The 22,772-nt window shown below is 42.1% G+C and overlaps 1 protein-coding gene across 9 annotated transcripts in view; it reads right to left on the bottom strand.

The window, feature by feature from the left end:
* KIAA1958 (KIAA1958 ortholog) overlaps window positions 1-22,772 on the bottom strand; it is a 132,112-nt gene that overhangs the window by 24,984 nt on the left and 84,356 nt on the right. For 8 of the 9 annotated variants that reach the window (XM_039545235.1, XM_039545234.1, XM_039545229.1 and 5 more), the window contains one exon: window positions 6,295-8,069. The exons of the other annotated variant lie outside the window; for it this stretch is intronic. In XM_039545235.1, the coding sequence (XP_039401169.1) occupies window positions 7,024-8,069 (1,046 nt within the window). In that variant the 3' untranslated portion in view covers window positions 6,295-7,023. Of the gene's footprint in view, window positions 1-6,294; window positions 8,070-22,772 lie in introns of those variants that run through there. 9 annotated transcript variants of the gene reach the window in all.

Raw genomic sequence — 22,772 nt, 5'->3', positions numbered from 1 at the left:
TATTTCAACTAAAGGTTTTTAATCAAAAGGGTTCAGAATCAGAACTTTAAAAAATAGTTCTAAGGTACAGTTTGAGTTAACTGTCCATGAATAAATCCATGTTTTGGGATTTTTTTCTCTATGTACTATTCCCCCTTAATGGGAGAATAGATTCCAGTATATACATGAAAGCACAAGAAGAAAGTTCATCGTCCCTGGGTGGGTTAGGATACCAATCTAGCCCGAGTCAGAACAGAATGGCCTTTGTATGTGACAACAGAAGTAGCATCTCATGTAACAAAATGCATATCTGTTTCCAGTCACGTTTAACTATGTACCGTACATCTTAAACCTGGTCCATATGAGCACAAAGGGAAAAAATGGTTTAATTTAACTTAGGACAGATTATACCATATACCTGTGTTAAATTAGCATGATTTCACAGCTCCACTAGCCCCCTTATGAACGCAAGGAGCTATGGGACAAGACACAGTTCTATTTCCTTAAACCTGGCACTATTTATAGGGTGAAATTAACCCCCTGTGCCAAGTACACTAGGTCCCATTTGAATCCTCTTTTGAGGACGTTTGTTAGACTTGAATGGTGCATAGACCTTGTGCAATGGTGAATTTCACCTATGCTCACCTGCATGGCAGGGTGGGAAAGATCTCCTGCAACATGTGTTAAATGATTTCAAGGTCTGAGATAAACCAATAAGGTGCATCTCTCAGCTTGTGTGGTCATTCAAATAGACACACTGGTGTTCCTTTCAGTGATCGCATATTCCAAGATCTAAGCCTGCAGTTACCAGAATGCTGGGGCCCAGTGCTCCAGGGACCACAGATATGTCTGTTAGGAGTAGAAGTAGGCACACTCAGTGGAAAGATTCTGTCCCCTGCTCCAGTGTGCAGGTGCCATGAATCTGCCACAATAGGCAGAGGAAGAATTCTCCTGGTGCAGGGAAAGTGAGCTGCTCTCTCACACTCACTGGTGTAAGGGACATGTCAGGATCAGGATAGGAGGGGGTGGGTCGAGGATGGCAGGGGTCAGGACCCCATCACAAACTTCTACAACTTGTCTTGGGGGAGGGGAAGAGAGAAAGGAAGAACCATACATAACAGATGCTAGTCATGTCATTTAATGCACGCTTGGAAGGTGTTCAGATACCATGGCAATGAGGGCCATATAAGAATCTGAATAGAATAGGGCTAGGACATGGTGCTATGGGGATTTTAATTTATATTAGGGCCATTTTGGCCCCTTGTCCAGCCCAGAATCCAGGCAGTGTGAAAGCACGAAGCCACCCCCTACTAGGCAATGCTGTTTTGTGCTGCACATCAGCTATACCCGCAGAGTAATAAAATGTGGTTTTCCTTCTAATCAAACACTTGAGCAAAGTGTGTGTTACATGAAACCTGTAAAACACCTCATATGCAGAAACAAAGCTGTAAGTACATTGTAGATTAAATACCAATGGTTTGTAGCTTCTGAGAAATGCACATTAATAGGAAATAGTTCCTTAATGTTGGTATCCTTCAAGAAACAGACGTGTGTGACAAGTACAGCTGTTCTTCACGGTTATATTGTCCAACATGACATTGCTTGTACACTTATCGTAGAATTATTACACAAAATAACTGAAGAGGGTTTTTTTTATGCACATTGCAATGTAACTACAGTTAACCTGTAGGCTTTTTATGCTAACTGCATGTATTTAAAATCATAGCTATGTGGAAGTTGGTGTAACCAGGTAAGATTCACATACTTGAACTAGTTGTGCAAGCCTTTTCAGACACAAATAATAGACTGTACGGTTCACAAAACTCCAGAGTTCACCCATCTCAAGTATGGAGTGTCACATAGTGAAACAAGTGTGTTATGCAAACACACAATAACACCAGAGATACACACCAGTGATTATTAAAACAAGGCATAAGCATTCAGTTCTAGTATCCAGAGGAGTGCATATCTGAATGTCCAATCATTCAAATAGACTCATATGCATGTATTTGAAGGGTCACTTTCAGATGAACTCACCTGTGTCTATTTTAATGGGTGATCATATCACACTTCCAGGTTTGTTTCTTGGCTTTTTAAACAGACTGTTTTCCTTACATTTCCTACACTTTTTAGTGTCATGCTTTTTAATGTGAGATGTTTTGCAAGAACAGACAATGTGGTAATGTAGTAACCTCAGCAAAGCCTACTCTGCACAACAAAAACAGTGGGTCGGAAATCTCTCTCCAGCTCAAGGTTGGAGTAGCTGTATTAAGACTTTAAAAAAAATTAGAGGGCCAAATTTTTTACTCAGTTATGCCCAAGTTACCCCACTCGAGCCAGTGGGTTTGCTCAGGTGTAAATGAGGGCCGTCACATTGATGCAAACCATACTAAACACTTTTAAACTGTGCTACTTTTCTTAACTTGGTTTAAAATGCACAGAGCCCATGCCAGTGTTTTCATCAGGACAGAAGTCAGTCAATAGAATAGACAAAGACTCAATGCATTTTTACAAGTTACCTAACTCCATCATTTCACATGGCTCAGGTCATTGGCTATGAGTAATACCTTATTTCACGACTAGTCCCTTTGGTTTCAGTGGGATCAATCATGGAGTATGGGTGACAGAATCTGGCCCTTGGTTTCTGTAGAAATAAAGGGTTAAAAGGCTTGTGGCAACTTTTAGAACTGTGTCCTGGCTGCACTGTCGTGGCTTTACTAACAGGAAAGCTTCACGTTGCAGAGACAACAACATTCCCACTTACAGCTATTTCAACAAGCAAATATCGCACAGGAAGAGTCATTACACTCATTTTCTCAAAGTTAAAAAAGAGATGGATACTTGAAATTCACTTCTCAAAGCTCTATTTTGACAGGTTACATTAAAACGTACAACGGGCATATTAATAAAGACATATAGAGCACCTCCTTTATGGGCCAGATTCTGATACCATTACTCAGACTGAATGGTACCTTCCTCCAACAGCCCTTTGACGTCAATGGGTCTACTGCTGGAATATGGTGCTACTCAGTAGGGTTGCCATCTGGCTTGGCCAGTTTTTCTGCTGCCTTGCTGGTTCCTGGTCAGCGGATGTGGCATGCCAGGTTTTATTTGCTGCCGGCCATGTGCGTTGCAGCTAGGGGACAACAACACGCTGAAGTCCAGCCAATGCCCTGGTCTTGCTGTGTGTGTGAGACATGCCAGGGGCTCCTGGGATGGGATGGGTGTGGGGGCAAACTGCTGGGAAGAGGAGGATCAGGCTGGCAGTGGAGGCACAGCCAGTGGCAACCCTCCTATATAGGTATCAGATTCTGGCCCTATGTGTTCAAAGCTACCTCAACAAAGAGTCTAACTAGAGAGCTCTGTATTGCGCTGAGCATCCCTAGCAAAGCTCTCAGCATTCTGCCACTGGCATGGCAAGCTCAGCATTGTAACCCTGAGTTACTCATTAGGGTTGTCATAACGTACAAAAGAAAAGGCTAAAACGTGTATTTAAAAATAAAATAAATGCAATAAACACACCCAATCTCCCTCCCAATCTCCAAACTACACACTGATTCCTAGGCATGGGAACTAGCAGAGCTGCTGTCTTTCATGGTTATACCAAGATTAACACCCTGCCTATGACGTGATCCCAAACTCACCCTTGTAAAGGCCCAACAGACAAACGCTGTGGGAATGGGAGCTGGCAGGAAGGGTATGGGAAATATTGATTGAGAAGTAAAAAGCAATGGAACTGCTTTTGTCCCCCAAGTGCGTTCAGCAATCTTGGTGCCTTTTCTTCCTTAATGATCTACTCTGATTATACTTTCCTCCAGCCAGCCAGAGTAAAAGGCTCTGGTAAGTCTAAGTGGATGACTACACTGCAGCTTGGAGGTATAATTCCCAGCATGGGTAGACAGACATGCGCTAGCTCTGCAGACGCTAGCATGCTAAAAATAGCTGGTGGCTGCAGCAATATGAGCAGCAGCTCTGGCAACCCACCCGAGTACAATGTCACCTGACCCTTTGGGGATGTACTTGGTTGGCTAGAGCAAGCCACTGCCCATTCTACTGCATCTGCTGTGTAGACACATACCCTAAACACAACACTCACGTGCACAAAGCAACATTTCAAGTGTTTGGTGGAGAAATGTGTTTCTTTTTAGGCTGCATGGGGCCAATCAGGGAGACAAAGCTTGATCAGAAAATATGACAAGGCAGAAATCACACCGCAGACCAATTCACCTGAGCTAACAATTCCAGGTCCGGGTTCCCAAGAGAGGGATGCATTACTATCTCTCATGGTGGTGTTGCCACTAGGTTCAAGGGTCCCCTGTGTCTCCTGCTCAGCCACGGGAGGAGCCGGATGCCCTAAAGACACTACAGTTCTGTTCTGTGGGAGCAGAGATGCCAAGCAGGGGGATTCTACAGCACCTTGCACATCACAGAGACAGTCGCCACCACAAGTCTCTCCAAGGAAGCATGTTAGCACAGGGCATGTGGGTGAGTCACAGGAATGGCATTTGGATACCCAAATTGTGTGGGGCATTGGCACATTTATTTTCAGGCACCATCTAGAAGTCCTAAAAGGCCCATCACCGTGACTACTGTCCCTTATTTTTCCTCCTCCTTCACTAAGGTTATGTCTACACTGCAATTGGAGGTCTGACTGCAGCTCAGGTTGCATACCCAAGCTAGCTCAGCACAGGCTACACAAGCACATCAGTGGGCCTGGGTACATACTCATGGTGCTAGCCCATGCCGCCGCACCTGCACTGCTATTTTTAGGTGTGCTAGCTAGGTTCAGCTAGCATGGGTACGCCAATCTGTTCTCCAATCACACCTCCAACTGCAGTGTAGACACACTCTAAAGGGCCAAATATCCTGATCCACTGAATTCAGTGGCACACATGACGCTAATATCCATGGGCGCAAGTTTTGGCCTCAAATGCAATGTTCAAAATCAAGACCAATGCCTCTTGTAGAGCCAGTAAGAACTTGCAGTATGAACTATCAGCTACCCTCACCTGACTCCAGCCAAACCAACGTCTACCCCAAAGTCCTCAACAGTGAGGAAGAAAGGGTACGGTATCTGCTAGTAACTCAGGGGCCAGAAAGATGGGTGGAGTAGTAGCTCTTGGTGATTTTACCCTCTTGTGCAAAACTCTGGCTTAGCAAGCACACAAGAAATCAAAGCCAGCAGTGCCACTGGTGCACTGATATGTAGGTATTACTGGGAGTTCAAAAGCAGATTGTGCCACACGCAAGTTGCTTTACAGCTGATATGTGTTACAAGCTGCTAAGGTGTAGAGAGAGATTCGTTGGGGTGAAATTCATGCTTGTGCAGAGGGCCACCACAAGGCCGATGTGCTACTAATGTTCCACCAAAGACCTCAAAATAAGGCTGAAGTGATGCTTAGAACCTTGCACTAATCCTCTTCATAGGAGAAAATTTCATCCTCGCATCAGTTAAAGTATATTCAAACACAGTGTTGGGTTGGTCCGTTTCTACTTCTTTTTGCTACCCTTATTCTCATCTTCCCATTATTCTCCACTCGTTTAAATGTCACTCACTACAGAGTTGCAGATCTAAAGAACGCCAATAAAGAAACAGTCAGCTTGCTCACCTATAGCCAGATCGAGCACCCATTGAAGTCAATGGATGGACTCCCATTAACTTCAATGGCCATCAGATCAAGTCGCTAGTGGTTTTGTCTAAAGTCTCATCTTTGCAGTGCTAGGGTACCTTAGCAAAGCATTTTCATATGTAATGCAGCATAAACTCAGTTCAATTACCACCAAAATGATCATACTTAATTTTAAAGGTTAGGGATTATAATGTAATGGTTCCAACTGAAATGTTTAATTTGTTAGTGTCTTCCCTGTGCTTAATGAACAATTATACTGCAAAGTAAATCAGCTGGAAAGATAACAGTCATTATTTCATCTTTAAGAGCCAAATTCTGCTTTCATAGTCACACATATTGTCTTCAATGGGAATTGTGTGTTGTTAGCTGAATTTAGCTCACTGTTTTCTAGTATTTTAAGAATTTAGTTTTTCCCCCCTCACGTATTAAATATAAAAATGATTTAAATTGTCCATTATGCCTTCTATGGATTTTGAATGACAATTTAAGACACAGTTGATTTATCTGTAGTCTATTTTTATGGCTTGGGAAAAGATTTCTGATTTTTTAGCACTGTTGCATTCCCTGGAACATTGAAAGAGTAGCTGAAATTCTAATTTAGTAGAAGCTCACGTTGCATTTCCATGGATGACATAAAACAAAATACTAATGACCAATGCTTAGTTTGAAACAGTAAAGATTATTTGTATAACAGTCTTTTTTGCCATTACACCTTTGCATATTGTTCAAAACAATATTTCATAGTCTAAAGACCAGCGACATTTTGATCACAGAAAATCAACAACAAAAAATAGTTAAAAATAGTCTTCAGTGGACTTTGTTTAGGAATATTATCTCTTTTTCCAGCTGGCATAAATGAGCCTCAGGAACCACAACAATAAGAAAACAAGAACTGCTCTAAATGATTTCACAAGCTTACACTGATACATCTCTTATTTCCTGGTCTGGCTGAACAAGAACAAGCTTTCAGGTAGCCAGTGATAAGTTGGTCTCCCTCTACCTTGGAGATCATGCTGTTAAAATAAGAAGCTTTACAAAATGATTTAAACAGATTTGAGATGTAAGCCTCCATGGGGATTTACACTCATTGTTTGCATGCATGATAAAAACTGTATTTCCAGTCTCTCTTGTGTTGCCTGAGAACCATTTTGCCTTTGTAAAATCTGCAATTATATTATAACCCATAAGTAGCTTTCATTTTTGTATTAAACACTATAAATACTATGTTAGTAATACTAAACTATTTCTATCGACTTATTTGTAAAAAGAAAAATATATTATATATTTATATTTTTTATAAAGTGAATTAACACTGGGAAGGTGTAGGGAAGTAGTGTACAATCACAATTGATGTGTATTATTGGGCATAAATTCAGAGCTTAAGAAAAAAAACTGTTCAACTGAAATCCACCTTTCAGGCTGTGTCGGAGGAAGAGTCATAAGAAGCCGACACTATGAAGTTGCCAGAACTGGAGTGGCTTGCCATAGACTGGGCAGCTTGTTGACTTAAATTGTTACAGATTAGCACCAGCTGGTTACTCTGTGCTTCGGACAGGGTGCTGCAGCTCTGGTAGACGCTGAAGTTGGTCTTTCTGCCAGGGATGTTGCCCTTCTCGCACATCGTCTTTACCATCTTTGCAAGCTTGTTTTTCCCCAGGGCTTGACAGTTGTACCAATGAAGTGCAGCTAGGTTGACAACCGGCTTGATGGACAGATAGAAAGGAGCATCTTCGTATCGCATTGCAGGGGGCCGTCTTTGAGCATACTCCTTGTAGTCTTGCACCGGGCAGGTCTGTGGAGCATGCTGGGTGGCATAGACTCTGGAATCAGTCCCTCCTCTCTTGGTTTTGGCATTCAAATCCCCGGTCTCTTGCCCCATCCACTCCAAGTATTCCAAGCCTGTTTCTGTCACCCGGAGCCTGATATCCCCCCATTTGAGGGTGGACCCATGAAAACCTGTGCAGTGTCCAAACGCCTTAGTATTATTTAGCCAGACAAGGTTCAGTAGCCCCTCGGGATTATATCGACTCAACAAGCCTCTTTTGCGTAGGATAAGCTCATCAGCAAAGGTCAGCTTCATGGATTTGTGTGGCTTGTTTCCTTTACCTTTACACCTCAGCTCTATCTGCTTTTGCTTCAAAGCTTCTTGAGATCTCTTGAACTCCTTATCCCTTGTAATACTGTATCCATACCTGTGTTCTTTGAGATAGCGCTCCAGCCCACACTGATAGTTGGCCAAGCTGTTTGGCTCATATTCTGAGCCATCCTTCTGTCTGGCATCCACAAAGAAGGAAGCTAGGTATGCATCGAGCTCTTTGCAAGGGATGACATAGATTTCCCGGGTTTCTGAGGGATATTTGGAGATGAGGAACTCTCTGAAGTTACGGAGAGCCGTCTGAGTGCTGCGAATGGTTTTCTCATTCTGCTCCCTGCTGAGTTCCGCTGCTCTCTCATCCTGGTCTGACAGAGGAAAAAGAATAGACAAGTGAACAATGAGTTTGTGCGACATGTTTTCCCCCAAAATAATTTCCTTAAGAAAGGAAAAAAATCAATTTCACAAAGATCATTGGAAAACATTATTACATACCTGTCTCATGTTTGAAAAGCCAACTTCAGTTTCACAAATGATGTTACTAGAGTATCGCAAAAAAACAATCAAAATGAGCTCCTCCTGTCACTGGCGCACACTTGGGCGCATGGAGATTTGTGGAAAAGTCTGGGACTAGAGGCAAGTCTGCATTTTCGAACAAATGTGAGATAGAAAACTTGTAGATTGATTCCACTGCTGTGCGCAGGGGCCCAATTCGAGTAGCTAAACCCATTCTGAATTGCTTCATTTGTGAAACCAGAGGTTGTACTGGTTCCAATTAAAAAACAAAACAAAACTAAATCATCATATTTATTCCATTAAAAAGTATCTTTAATGAGATGCGGTTTCAAGTACTAAATAAATATAGACAGAAACGTACAGAACAGTATTATAGCACAACACACCCAAACACAAAGGGTTTGCAAAAAACATACTACAATGCAATGCATAGTTTACAAGCAGGGCCGGCCCTAGACCAAATGGCACCCCAGGCGAGGACCATCTTTGGCGCCCCCCCACTCCGATTTGTTAAACTTTTGAATACCTTATTTTTTATTGCATTTGTAGCCCATTTCACGACTTTGATGCACAATTTGCATGCATGATTTATCCCGGTCATATAAGATGATAAATTTGCACATTAGGATCTGTAAATCTGTATTTATTCATGCACAGTACCCTGAGCGCAGCACCCCAGGCAGTTGCCTGGGTCACCTGCCCCTAGATCCGCCCCTGTTTACAAGTATACAGATATGAAAGATAAAGAATATTTCGTCTTTAGGGGACAGAAAGGAAAAACATCAGTAGCTACCAAGACAGCACTCCACAAATTCACTTAGACTTAAGATCACCTACACAATCAGGTTTCTTCTTGAGAGTGGAACCATTTCTCCTTGAGGAACTGACCTTTCTTTCATGCTGGAAACCTTGGCAGAAGATCAAAATCTGGAAACAATTTTATGCTGGTCTACAAGGATATTTTTATAGGCCTTTGTGATCAGCGACAAATCAAACCACAGTTGTTAATCAGAGTTCAAGCCAGCACTAAAGATAACTTTTGTTGAGCTACTAATTTTCTTGCTGATCATGGCATGAAAAGCATAAAAAGGAAAATGGTCCTTACATTTAAATTACATGTGATATTGAAAGACTATCTTCTTTACATGTGCAAATTACCCATCTATACGAGAATGTAATTTAGAAGCACAAAAGGTGGAATGGTCTCTTCAGGTATATGACAATGCTTAATGGTATTAGAAAATGATAAACAACAAACACAAAGAGGCAATATTTCAGTGACAAGCACAAAGAATTAGCTATGCTCTGTTGTAGTTAAAGGAACTCAGTTCTGACATTTTTCCAATTAACAAGCAGAAATGATTCGGGCTTTTTTTATATGTTATTAAAAAAAACACTACATACAATTTCATTGTGTTTTGCCCTTTGCAGGTCACCTTTAAAAGTGTCCTTATTTATAACCGCTGATAGGTCCTGGCATTTGCATTTCAGTGAGAACACAGTAACACCTAGCGACCAGCTGGATTTATCCAACTTACATATCACTTACAAATGTTGTACAAGGCAATGTGCACTACCCACTCTTCCTGTTTAAATCAGGCCAAAATAACACCAGGCCAGTTAACTCACCCATGTTTGGTGGATAATGCTCACAAATTCTCCACATTTTAAAGCGTTTTGGAGGATAAGTCGGATTTTCAGTTGGTCTGAAGCTACATATCGTCTGGACCTCAGTTCTGGGCACTAGGAGGAGCTGGAACTGGCCACTTTCCCAGATTTGATTAGAAGAGTCCATTCTCTCATGAAAAACACTCTCAGCACCTCCAGCTCCCCCTCCTGTTAGCCCTGTGAATGGTTCTCACTCTCAGCCCTGCCTGCAGAAGGGAAAGAAGCACTGTATGGAGCTCACGTGCCCTGACGGCACTGTGACATACCATAACAATGATATTCAGGGTTGCTCTCCAGTCACCCCAGATCCCCTGCTCATTGCAGTGAATTGCAGGAGGAAGAGGAATCTGTGAAATTTAAAGAGGAGACAGGACCAAGGGCCAAACAACGTACTGGATGCCTGCCCTCTTTGATTGCTATTTATCACTTTTGTTTTCTTCCTGAAAAGTTGACAGGTATGTAATTTGGACGTCAGATGTTTAAGTTTGACAAGGCGCCATATTTACATTTTTCCTTTGATCTTTGTGACAAACATGAAATGTTTCTAATATACACATAATTCAAGAGAACTAGTGAGTCTCCAGGGACTCAACATGGATGCATCTTGAGCTATCTATCCAACTCCAGTATTTCATCTATTGTTCAGATAAACATAGGAGTTATAAGCAGCAAAGAATCCTGTGGCACCTTATAGACTAACAGACGTTTTGGAGCATGAGCTTTCGTGGGTGAATACCGACTTGCATCCGACGAAGTGGGTATTCACCCACGAAAGCTCATGCTCCAAAACATCTGTTAGTCTATACGGTGCCACAGGATTCTTTGCTGCTTTTACAGATCCAGACTAACACGGCTACCCCTCTGATATAGGAGTTATAGTGTCTATATTCATTTATGCAGACAAAGAAAAAAGCATAATACAGTCACCAGACTGTTTATCGTCTGATGAATGTTTCCAAGAGTAATTAGGATCAAAACAGGAGTTCTGCAAAAATGCTGCTCCACATTCATTGTCCATTAATTACTTCCACATTGAAAATTGCTTAGTTTATAAGTAACTAGGTATTTTTCCCTAATAACCAGCAAAACATGATGACTTTAGTATTTGAAAATCCAACTGTAGTCTATCTACTTTCAACCTCATCATCACCAACAATAAGGATCTGGAATCAGAAATCAGCTGGCACGTCTGCTGATGATGAATAAAAAGGAACTGTTTTTCAACAGCTGCATTATTTCTGCACTACTAGCATTAGTAAAACCTTATGGAGAGGGGGGCTGAGGGAGGTCAGGGAACTAAACAGACATGATTTGAAAGAGACACAAGTCTAAATCCTGCCCTTGCTGTCACCATAAAGGGTTATGTTATCATATCCTTCCATTTCTGTGTATGTACAGTGTAGCCTTATTACGCTATTAAAGCCTTGATTCAACAAAGCACATGAGTATCCCACTGACTCATGTGCTTCAGTGCTTTGCTGAATCAGGGCCTAAGAGCAGAATGATCCCGTCTCCCTGTGTAACTGAAATAGGTCATCTCTGCTGTCTAGGTGATGGTGGACAGCATGTATAGAACCTCCGCATAAGACAAAACCAGCTTTTGCCTATCTCTGAAGATCATCTCCCTTGAACACCTTCTGTGAGGCTCTGAGTGTTCTCCCTAACGCCGGGGGGAGCAGAGAGAGATCAGCTCCACATACGAGGTGCTCGGTATCTTGTAGGTTCAGTCCCTAATCCACCTGAGTGACGCTGCTTAATTCTGTCCTGGAATGAGAGCCTCACTCCTGCTCTGGCCCCTATCCGCTAGGCCAGCGCAGTGTAAAGGGGCCCGAAAAGCCCTGGTTCCAGCCGGGGGAAGAGTCCCCCAGGACCGGCACTGGTGAACACAGACAAAAGGCTACTCTCCAAGGACCCCCATCAAAAGCTGCAGAGCAGGGGTGTCCCAGGGTGCGTCTGGGAGCAGAAGGCTGTGTCAAGGACAGATGGGGCTCCGGAGATTTCAGACAGGGCTGCCTAAATTATCCTGGGGGCCTCTCCAGCCCCCAGAGCAACCCAAGATTGGGAAGGTGCAGTCCTCCAGAGTAGACAACTAGTTTTGGCAGCCCCATTTTATGGATCGAGAAACTGAGGCGCAGCGAGATTAAGTGACTTGCCCAAAGTCACGCAGAAGGGCCAGGAACAGAACCCATATCAGATCTCCTGGTCCCAATCTTGCTTCTTAACCACAAGGCCAGGCATTCAGTGGAACCCACCTATGGGACGTTGATCCTCATGCAGGATAAGTGGAATTGTAAAGGTCTGGGACTGTAAACATCCCCTTTGAAGCACATGGCAGCTGTCAAAAGAACACTGCTGAATCAGATTTCTGCAGTGAACATGCGAATAAAAAGTAACACCTCTGTTTTGAAGACTAACCACAATATTGATGTCAAGCATCAGAGGGGTAGCCGTGTTAGTCTGGATCTGTAAAAGCAGCAAAGAGTCCTGTGGCACCTTATAGACTAACAGACGTATTGGAGCATGAGCTTTCGTGGGTGAATACCCACTTCGTCGGATGCATGTCAACAATATTGATGTTGATATAAAAGTACCCTCAGTATACCACAATGGAGACTAACCTGTCAATGCCTGGGGGAAATCCTTTTATTCTGGTAGGGTACAGTGTTGAAATAAAGAGCTGATACTGTTTAAAGCACAGGAAGAAACATTTACTTCAGTACATCAACCACCATTTATAAGTCATCAGTATTTTGACAGGCAGCCCACATTTCCACCCCCACCCTCAGACACACTTTTAAAATACTGTTTCTGTATACATAGCACATACAACGGCTTCCTGTTAAATATGCCATAAATCATCACTTGTTAAAGGATGGCTTGTCACAACACAGGAGCAACACACAGTCACTCATCTTTCCTGAACTTGTGAAGATAAATTTCGTATCTGCAAGTAAGCTGTTATAAATCCTCTGTGCTTTAAAGATGTCTGGTAGTTACTATTAACTATTAACAAAGCAGTGCCTTCACTATCTTCTGATTAACTATTTCAGTGGTCTGGCTTGTCACTTTGCATGGGAGGCAGGGACTTTTAACCATAATGGGGCAGGTGCTCCACTGGTGTAAATCAGCAGAGATTCATGGTAGTCAGCAGACCTACAGCAATTTACATCAGCTGAGAGACTGGCAAAATGGGCCCGATTTGCCACTGTGTTACTCTGATTTTATCCCGATGTAACTGTGGTGAATCATGCCCATTATGTTAAAACGCCGCACCTCCATTGGCGTAAGCCAGGGGTAATGCCGTGCAGAATCACGCTGTAGAGATATAATTCTGACACAACCCATGTCGACCCAACAGAGATTTCAAACAGCAACCTGTATTCTACGAGAGTTGGAAGGGGGCCACTAATTCAGTTTCTATTCTCCCTGGCCTCATTAAAATCTTAACTCCCCCCATCTCACCTAGAGGAAATGAAGAAGAAGGGAAGGTTTAAAAAAAAAAGTTAATGTAGCCACAAAAATGTACGGGCCTTATCTAATAAGGATCTGACACTTAGGAGTGCTGGTAAGGAACTGGAGTTCATTTTCTGGTCTCAGCCATATGATCTGGGTCAGGAGGATGAAGGTCTACATCCCTGTCCCAGGAGAGCAGTCAATATCCACTGATCCACCTGGTGCCTAATGTTACTCTTAACTGAGTAACTACAGGTTCCTGTCAGTCACCCTTGTCTCGCTTTTCCTCTTTTCCTGTCCATATCCCGCCCTTGCTGTGTCATGCTGAATTTGCATTATGCACTTTTCTGAAGTCCTAGCAAATTATTTTGCTGCTTGATAGAAAGAAAAAAAAATTAAAAACATCTATAGCATTGATACGGCCTTGTGTATTCTCAGGCCAGAACCCTGCTGGTAACAACCTGAAACACTGCTGGGTTCCATTCAGTACAGAGCTCTGACCAGTTTTTTTCTGAGAATCTAGTCTACTCAAACTGTACTTGACTGAGTTTGCTGGCAGCACTAGTTAATAAAATAGCTTTGAAACAAATAAAATTGTCCATACTGGTCTATGCAGTCCCACTTTACCGTAGTATTGAAGCACCCCGAGTTGTTTAATGTATTTGTGCTCACAACACCTCTCAAGGTGGGGAAATACTATTATTCTCCTTTTACAGAAAGGAAACTGAGGCACAAAGAGACTAAGGGAGAGATCCTCAAAGATATTTAGGCACCTAACTGCCTTAATGGATCTGGTCCTAAGTGACGTGCCCAAAGTCACACAGAAAGTCTGTGGTGGAGCAGGAACTGAACGCAGATCTTCGGATTCCCAGACAAGTAACTTAACAACCAGATCATCCTTCTTCACTAAACTACAGCTGTGTTTAACTCAGTTGAACTACCATGGTTCGGATTTTTTTCTGTTCTGATTGCAGTACGGATAAGGCCTAACACTAACAATTGAATTACAAATTGAGGGTTGTTTTTATTTCAGCATGAAAAGTCATCGGGTAACACTGAATAAGACAGCTGCATTTCAACTCTTCTGTAGTTATACACAAAGGAAACAAATATTTGCTTTAGTTAGATTCAGATGCTGGTTTCTTTAAGGTTCAAAAGCATATGGTTTATAACATTACTGAGAGTCACCAGATTGAGCTACTACAGGGAGTCTCAAATACAGTTAAACTGAACCTATAGACAGTTAGATCTTGGCAGAAATATGATGCTAGTTGTGATGTGGTTTTCTTATAAGCTGCACGTGTCAAAAGGAATGTCTATACTGCAAGGGAAGGTCTGATTGCAGTAGGGTGACCAGATATCCTGATTTTATAGGGACAGCCCTGATCTTCAGGGCTGTGTCTTAGATAGGTGCCTATTACCACCTGTCCCGAATTTTCACACTTGCTATTTGGTCACCCTAGATTGCAGCACAGGTAGGCATCCCTGTGATCACTTTAATCTACAGTAGTGAAGACGTGGTGGGACGGGCTTCAGCACAGACTAGCAACCAAAGGACAAGCCCACCAGGGAGCTGAGCTACATTCTCAAGTTGTCAGCCTGTCCTGAAGCCCATGCCTCTACGTCTACACCACTATTGTTACCTTGGCTAGCTAGGTTCAAGCTAGCGTGGCTATGCCTGTCCGCACTGCAATCACACGTTCCTTTGCAGCGTACACATACCCAACGTTTGTTCACTGCCCAATTCTCTCTCTGATTAGAACAGATTCTTAAGTGCAAACCTACTGCCTACAGAATATTTTAATACAAGCGAACAAAAACGTGCCCTGATGTCAAAAACATGCCAGTGTGGTGCTAAGTGCTCACAACTCCATGCTGAAAACACAACACACAGCACCTTGCAGGCTTCGTGCCTAGCACTACAACACAGTTATTCTAGAGACTTGCTCACAGTAAATGCTAATGTTACATTTCCCAGAATACAAGCAACTTTTATGATCACAGAATTCAGAAGAGAGCAATCTGGCTCTTCGTTCTGTCCTAGAAATAACATTGGAAAGTCATTCTCTCTTCTCAGTGTTGTAAAGGTGGGAAACCACCTCTTCCCAGACTCGGAGGTCTCATTGATAAATCGTGCCTGAAACTATGCAGAACCATTCCAAGAGTAAGAGCTCCCATAATAACAGACAGCACAGCACTTGTAGAATGATATTTCTGGCATTTTTATTCCCTCGCTATCTATTAAGAATGGACTTTGCTTGGCAGCTCCTCCTCCACCCACCCACCCACACGAACTCAGTTGCAAAATATATATTTATGGGTTTTGACATATAACAACTTCTGAATTCTGCAGAATCAAAGGAACAACACGGTGGCTAAGGATCACTTTTAAGAAAAAAACCCACACCAGACACTTTGCTTGAACTTTTACCCTAGTCATTTATATTGCCATGGAATTCTACCGATCAGTTAAACTTCCCTCCTCTAAACACCACAATGCTTAGGCCAAAGACTCTATATTTTTATGTTTTCATCAAGTGCTTTCAATTGCATGAAAAATCTCTAAGATTGCTAATATTTCTTAATAAAAATCCATTTGCACATGCTCTTAAGGTTTTCTGGTCAACACAAATTACATTTATGATCAATTAACTTCCCCAAAATTACAAGTGAAATATTTTGTGAGTCCAAAATTAAGACATATTCAGATTTCCTTGAAGAAAAGTGAATGCAGATTCCAAGTAAATGAGCACAAGAATATTTGTAACCTGATATCTCAATAAGTAAGTTTCTAAAACAAACATTAGTTATCTGTCCATTTTTTACAGGATGTACATCTGAACAGATGTTAAGGCGGGCTGTAGTTTTAGTTTGGTTTTTCAGCATGTATTCTTTTCTCCCACTTTTACCACAATCAGGGCCGGCCCTAGACCAGATAACACCCCAGGTGAGGAGCATCTTCGGCACATCCCCGCCCCACCCAGTTTGTTAAACTTTTGAATACCTTATTTTTTATTGCATTTGTAGCCCATTTCACAACTTTGATGCATAATTTGCATGCATGATTTATCCCTGTCATATAAGATGAATAATTTGCACGCTAGGATCTGTAAATCTATATTTATTCATGCACAACACCCCACGCCCGGCACTTCCCAAGCCAGGCAACCCTGGCAGTTGCCTGGATCACTTGCCCCAAATCCAGACCTGACCACCAGACCCTTTAAAGATATGGGGTAAAATCCTGGCCCCATTGAAATCAATGGCAGACCTGCCATTGACTTTAATGGGGCCAAGATTTTACCCAGGAATGCTACAAAATTTGAAGCCCAACTCTACAAGGCTCTGAGTTCTCTGAACTCCCTCAGAACCTTACAGGATCAGGCCCATAAACAGTGAGTGCAACTGATACACAGATGATCACCTCCTCAGCTGGTGTAAATTGGCAGAGCTCCTTTGGCTTCCGTGGAGCTTTGCAGATGTGCACCAGCAGAGGATCTGGCCCTGGCTGTTTAGTTATTTAGAAGAAAACAACCTACCTCAAATTAAAATTAAACAGACACTTTCCTCACCCCCCTTCCTGACCCACCCTTCTTTTATTTATTTGGGAGATTGGTGCTTCTCCTTTTCAATATCTGCAACACTTTAGTAACAACCTTGGAATGCAGGGCCTGAAACGTACTTTCAAAGTTTTTGATTGTTTTTATTTTATTTTGTTTTAAGTGTAACCTTAACATTGACACTTCTGGCTGTCTGATTTGGAGACTGTTTGTTTGTGTGTTTGGGTTGGTGTTTTTTAACTACAACGTTATTTTACATTGTTTCCCACTTAAGCTACTGAAACTTATTTACAGCCTTAGCTCTGCATGAAGATTTTGTCTGCGAATACCTAATTTTTTTTAAACCTCAACTGCTGTGTGATGCATTGGTGTGCATCACTGGCTTTGGAAGATGGAATGCACTATTTCTGCACTGGTAATGTATTCACATAAGGCACACCACCCCAGGAGCCCTTGTGAGGTTTATATGCTCTGTATCAGTGCCTACTGTGTCTCCGCATATTAGTTATAACCCCTGCAGGATTCTTGGCGATAGTTCAGAGAAATGCTTGGACCCCTTTATGATCTATGAGACTCTTTAGACCATCTAAGATCTATAAACATGGATCTATGTTTCACAGCATACACACTGAGAAGTTAGATACAACACATAAAATATTCTGGCTGGAAGGTTGCAATACAACACTATTTTTATTCTTAGAAACCAGGATGATAACATACAATAGCCAAAATCAGAAAGAGACAAAGCAGGTTGCTCCCTAAGGCAGAGAGGCACAACTCACCCCCACCTTGTTCTAGGCTGGCTCTTTTTATACCAGGGATCCACAACCTGTGGCACGCGTGCCAAAGGCGGTAAGCAGGCTGATTTTTAGTGGCACGCTGCTGCCAGCCGGGGTCCCGGTCGCCGGCCCCGCTCAACCCACTGCCAGCCTGGATTATGGAACCCCAGCCCAGCCGCAGGCTGAGCGGCTCAGCCCACTGCCGGTCTGGGATTCCGTCTGCCACCCACGCTGCCGGTGTGGCACGTGAACCCTTTCACTGGCATGTAAAACCTTAAATTAATGAAGACTTGGCACACCACTTCTCAAAGGTTGCCGACCTCTGTTCTATACTGTCTTCTTTTTCTGAAACCCAGATCCCATGCTTCATTACAAAGCCCCTTTAGCCTATGATCTGGACCAGGAATCTCCTCCCGCCCACCTGCAGCTTCACACACACTTAAAAATAATAGTTTGCAATTCCGTCTCAGTACATCATAAGGATCCAATCCCACAAAGACTGTGAACATATTTACTGTCAAGCACATGAAGTTAAGTTCAAAGTACGTGCATATGTCTTTGCAGGATCAGGCCCTTAGTCACATATGCTTGGCCAGCTTCAAAAACAAGTTTCAAATGCCTGCAACCTATGACTGAGGAGATCTATAACCCCATATACTCTTCTGGCTCAGCTACAGATTTCCTAATCTCTGCCAATACAATTTGCAGATTATATGAATTCCACTGACTTCTCATTGGTTTGGATCACACCTCTCTAAAACCCTCCCTCCTTAACCCAGCAAACTACACCCAAAAACATTTCTCCTCAGGGAGGACAATATAATAACCCACATCTGAACTTTCCTGGCCAAGTTGTTTTTGAGCTACATGGGAGCATCTCAAGAGATTAGAAAATGTCTCAAAAATATGAAAACGGATTATTCAAACCGTGGTACCTGATCTTGACTAAGCCTTATTCAATCACCTCCAACTTTAGGAAAAAGTGATCTTCTGTCAGAGCAGCACACATGAAAAAATTCAGGATGATTAGATTAATTCTAGGGATGGTATGTGTCAAAATAGGTTTATATTGTAAAGCTACCATGTAAATATCAACTGTGGAGAGAGTGTAATCTTTCCATAATTTCTGACTAGAAATAGTCAAATGTAGAGCTCTCTTTTCTGAAAGAGATGCTTTAAATTGAAAATGTAGATTTTAAAGCAAAGTATAGAGCAGGAGACAATTTTAGCAAATGTAATTTTGTTGGTGTTAATATTAAGTATAGAAAACATACTCCCTTTTTGCCCACAACTTTGTATTAATGACTTGGTACAGGTGACCTTTCATGACAATTACTATATAGTAACCTATTAGCTTTGTGGATTATTTGGCTGAGGAAAATCAGAACAACGTGTCAGTGACCATGTAATTTACCCTGGGAACTATAAGTTGGATGATACATTATAGAAGTGATGCATTCCAAGAGGACTTGACTAGCTAGTACCAATCCAGGAAAGGCATCACACACAACCCTCCCACAGAATTTCAACCTTTCTCCCCAGTGAGGCCCCAACTGAGCAAAGCACAGTTCAGGAAACACTTAAGCACGTGCTTAAAATGCATTGGAATCAATGGAACTTAAGTGTGTGCTTAATGTTTCACTTAACATGGGTGACTTGCTGAGTCAGGGCCACAGTCAATATCATCCATGTACGGTATTGAACGTATTCTGAGATAGGAGAAGAGAGGAAAGCAGAAAACAGCTCAGAACGAAGGTGGACAAAGAAAAACATGACATTCGGGGAGATAAAGAAAAACGTTATGACACTCTTAGAAATGCCTCCTTGGTTGATTTACATATATTTTTAATTAATCTGGGAGCAGAAGGAAAAAACACAAAATACAAAAGCTCCTGGGCTATAAATAAAATCAGGGCCTGTATTTTGCACAACGCCTCAGCCTCAACATTTGTGTCAGTGTATCTGCACACTCGAAGAGTGAGATTTGCAAACAGAATTTATGAATGCAAGCTGCGAAGCTAGATGCCTATCTACCTGGATTACTCATGCAAAACTGCAAGCACAAATTTCTATGCCATGTTTGAAAATGTGGCCCTCCATGGTTCGTGCCAAAAACAATCTCAAGCCCAGTGGTATTTGGGTCCACTAGAGATGCTACGCTACAGGCAAGGCTCCCAATACCACCATTTCCTAGATGGTGAGCGCGCAGGGGCAGGAACTCTCTGTGTTATTTCTTTGTACAGTGCCTAAAATACAAAAAGGAACCTTAATCCCAGTTTGTGCCCTCTAGGAATTACCACAATGATTATAATGAGAATATAGTATTTTGTGATCATATTGATTAAGGTTAGAGTTACCGAAGATGCCTTTTTGGGTGACTGTTTTGCTGTGGATCATATCAGATAAATAATACACAGTATTTATTCCCCTCAGAGGCAAGGAGGAAAGGGGAAGAGAACAGGAGGAAAATGTACCCACTAACCTTTTAGTCTCCTCTTTATAGAATCATAGAAATGAAGGGTGGGAAGGGACCTCATGAACTCATCTAGTCCAGCCCCCTGTACTGAAGCAGACCAAATAAACCTAGCCCACCCCTGATATAATATCTGGAGATATACCTGTCTCATAGGACTGGGAGAGACCTTGAAAGGTCATCAAGTCCAGCCCCCTGCCTTCACTAGCAGGACCAAGTACTGATTTTGCCCCAGATCCCTAGCTGGCCCTTTCAGGGATTGATCTCACAACCCTTAGTTTAGCAGGCCCATGCTCAAACCACTGAGCTATCCCTCCCCCCAACAGGTGTTTTTCTCATCTGTTCTTAAAAACCTCCAATAATGGGGATTCCACAACCTCCCTTGGAAGCCTATTTCAGTTCCTAACTATCCTTATAGTTAAAAAATTTTCCTAACATCTAACCGAAATCTCTCTTGCTGCAGGGTAAGCCCATTCCTTTTTGTCTTACCGTCGGTGGACATGGAGAACAATTGATCACAGTCCTCTCTATAGCAGCCCTTTCAGGGGGACCGATTACAGTCTTCAGTCATCTTTTCTCAAGACTAAACATGCCCAGTTTTTTTAACCTTTCCTCATTAATCAGGTTCTCTAAACCTTTTATCATTATTCTTGCTCCAATGTGTCTATATCTTTCTTAAAGTGCAGCGCCCAGAACTGGACCCAGTTCTCCAGCTGAGGCCTCACCAGTGCTGAGTAAAGCAGGACAATTACCTCCCATGTCTTACATATGACACTGTTAATACCCTCCAGGATGATATTAGCCTTTTTTGCAACTGCATCACATGGTTAGCTCATCTTCAGTTTGTGATCCACTATAACCCTCAAATCCTTTTCTGCCATACTACTGCCTAGCCAGTCATTCCCCATTTTATAACTGGGCATTTGCGTTTTCCTTCCTTAATGAAATACCTTTGCATTTGTCTTTATGGAATTTCATTCAGTTGATTTCAGACCAATTCTCTAATTTGTCACGGTCATTTTGAATCCTAATCCTGCCCACCACAGTGCTTCCAATCCTCCCAGCTTGGTGTCATCTGCAAATTGTATAAGCATGCTCTCCACTCCATTATCCAAGTCATGAATGAAAATATTGAATAACGGAACCTTGAGGGACCCAACTAGATACATCCTGCCAGTTTGACAGCAAACCCTTGATTACTGCTCTTTAAGTACGATCTTTCAACCAGTTGTGCACCCACCTTATAGTAATATCATCTAGATCACAATTTCCTAGTTTGCTAATAAGACTGTCATGTGGGACTGTATCAAAATCCTCACTAAAGTCTAGATATATCACATCTACAGCTTCCCCTACCCTCATCTGCTAGGCCAGTAACCCTTTCAAAGAAGGAAAGTAGGTTGGTTTGGCAGGGTTTATTCTCGACAAATCCATGTTAGCTATTACCTAGCACCCTATTATCCTTGATTGTTTAATTTGTTCCAGTAGCTTTCCAGGAATCGAAGTTAGGCTGACTGACCTCTAGTTCCCACTCAATACTAATAGAGGATTAACACATTCCCATGCATGGCCCCGGAAGGGTCACAGTGTTGTACTAGGGCACTTAGATGCCTTTATTTTAATGAGCACATTGGCGATAACAATGCACTTGATCTCAAAGGGGAGAGCCACGTTCACAGAGCACAATTTGCCTGCTCTTGATTTAAATGCACTCCAGCCAGCAGATAAGAAACAGAGAGTTAGAAAATGCAGCGAGAAAATGAACAAAAAAGATGTAAAAACAAGGGAAACAATGAAGAGGTGGATGAAAAACAGATGAGGATCCTTGTCATTTGAAATCTAAATGTATGTCACAGCTTTGGAAAGAGACACTAACTAGTGCAGCAAACCGAGAAACAAAGAAAAGAAAAAGAAGTATGTAATAAATATTTTATTATATTAATCATAATAAGCTGTACTTTAGTCTTGGCCAAAGCATATTCTTAAATCAACTTTAGAATATGATTGCAATTTCAGGCTTAGGAGCATGAAGCCCACATGACTGTAATTAATGCAATAAATCATGCTGGGGAACTTTCTACAAAAACCTGACAGTGCTTAGTTGATATATTGCTTATTAGAGACTGCAGACATTTTCCCCCTCACATACGCCCCGTTTTATTATACTGCCAATGGTAGTGAATCAAAAGGTACCCTTTTCTGATCTGTCTGAACTATCTACTGCAGGTGTAATACATAACATGTGTAGTGAGCTATGGCCATCGACCTCTGATAACACAAAACGTGGTGCCACGGTTCCCAGAGAAGCTCATTTAAACACTCTTTTCCCCTATGATTTAGTGTAGTAATAGACCTAACACAGCCTTATTAAAGAATCTGTGCTTTTATTTCTAAGATTCTAGCTGGGCAGAGTGACTGGCTTAAACAATTTACCTTTCCTTTCCTGACTGTATATTATCCCATATGAATGGAGCAAATTATGCAGAACAAGAACGCAATATCCAAAGGCTTCACAATTTACAATGCAGGAGGACTATTTTTAATGGATATTTACCAGCTGAATTTCCTTTCTTTCTGTCAGGTTACATACCTACATACATGCCCTTTAATTATGTCTAGCAT

Source organism: Mauremys reevesii, linkage group 6 (genome assembly GCF_016161935.1).
Source record: "Mauremys reevesii isolate NIE-2019 linkage group 6, ASM1616193v1, whole genome shotgun sequence".
Lineage (NCBI taxonomy): Eukaryota > Metazoa > Chordata > Testudines > Geoemydidae > Mauremys > Mauremys reevesii.
This window is presented reverse-complemented; position numbering and strand designations above follow the sequence as displayed.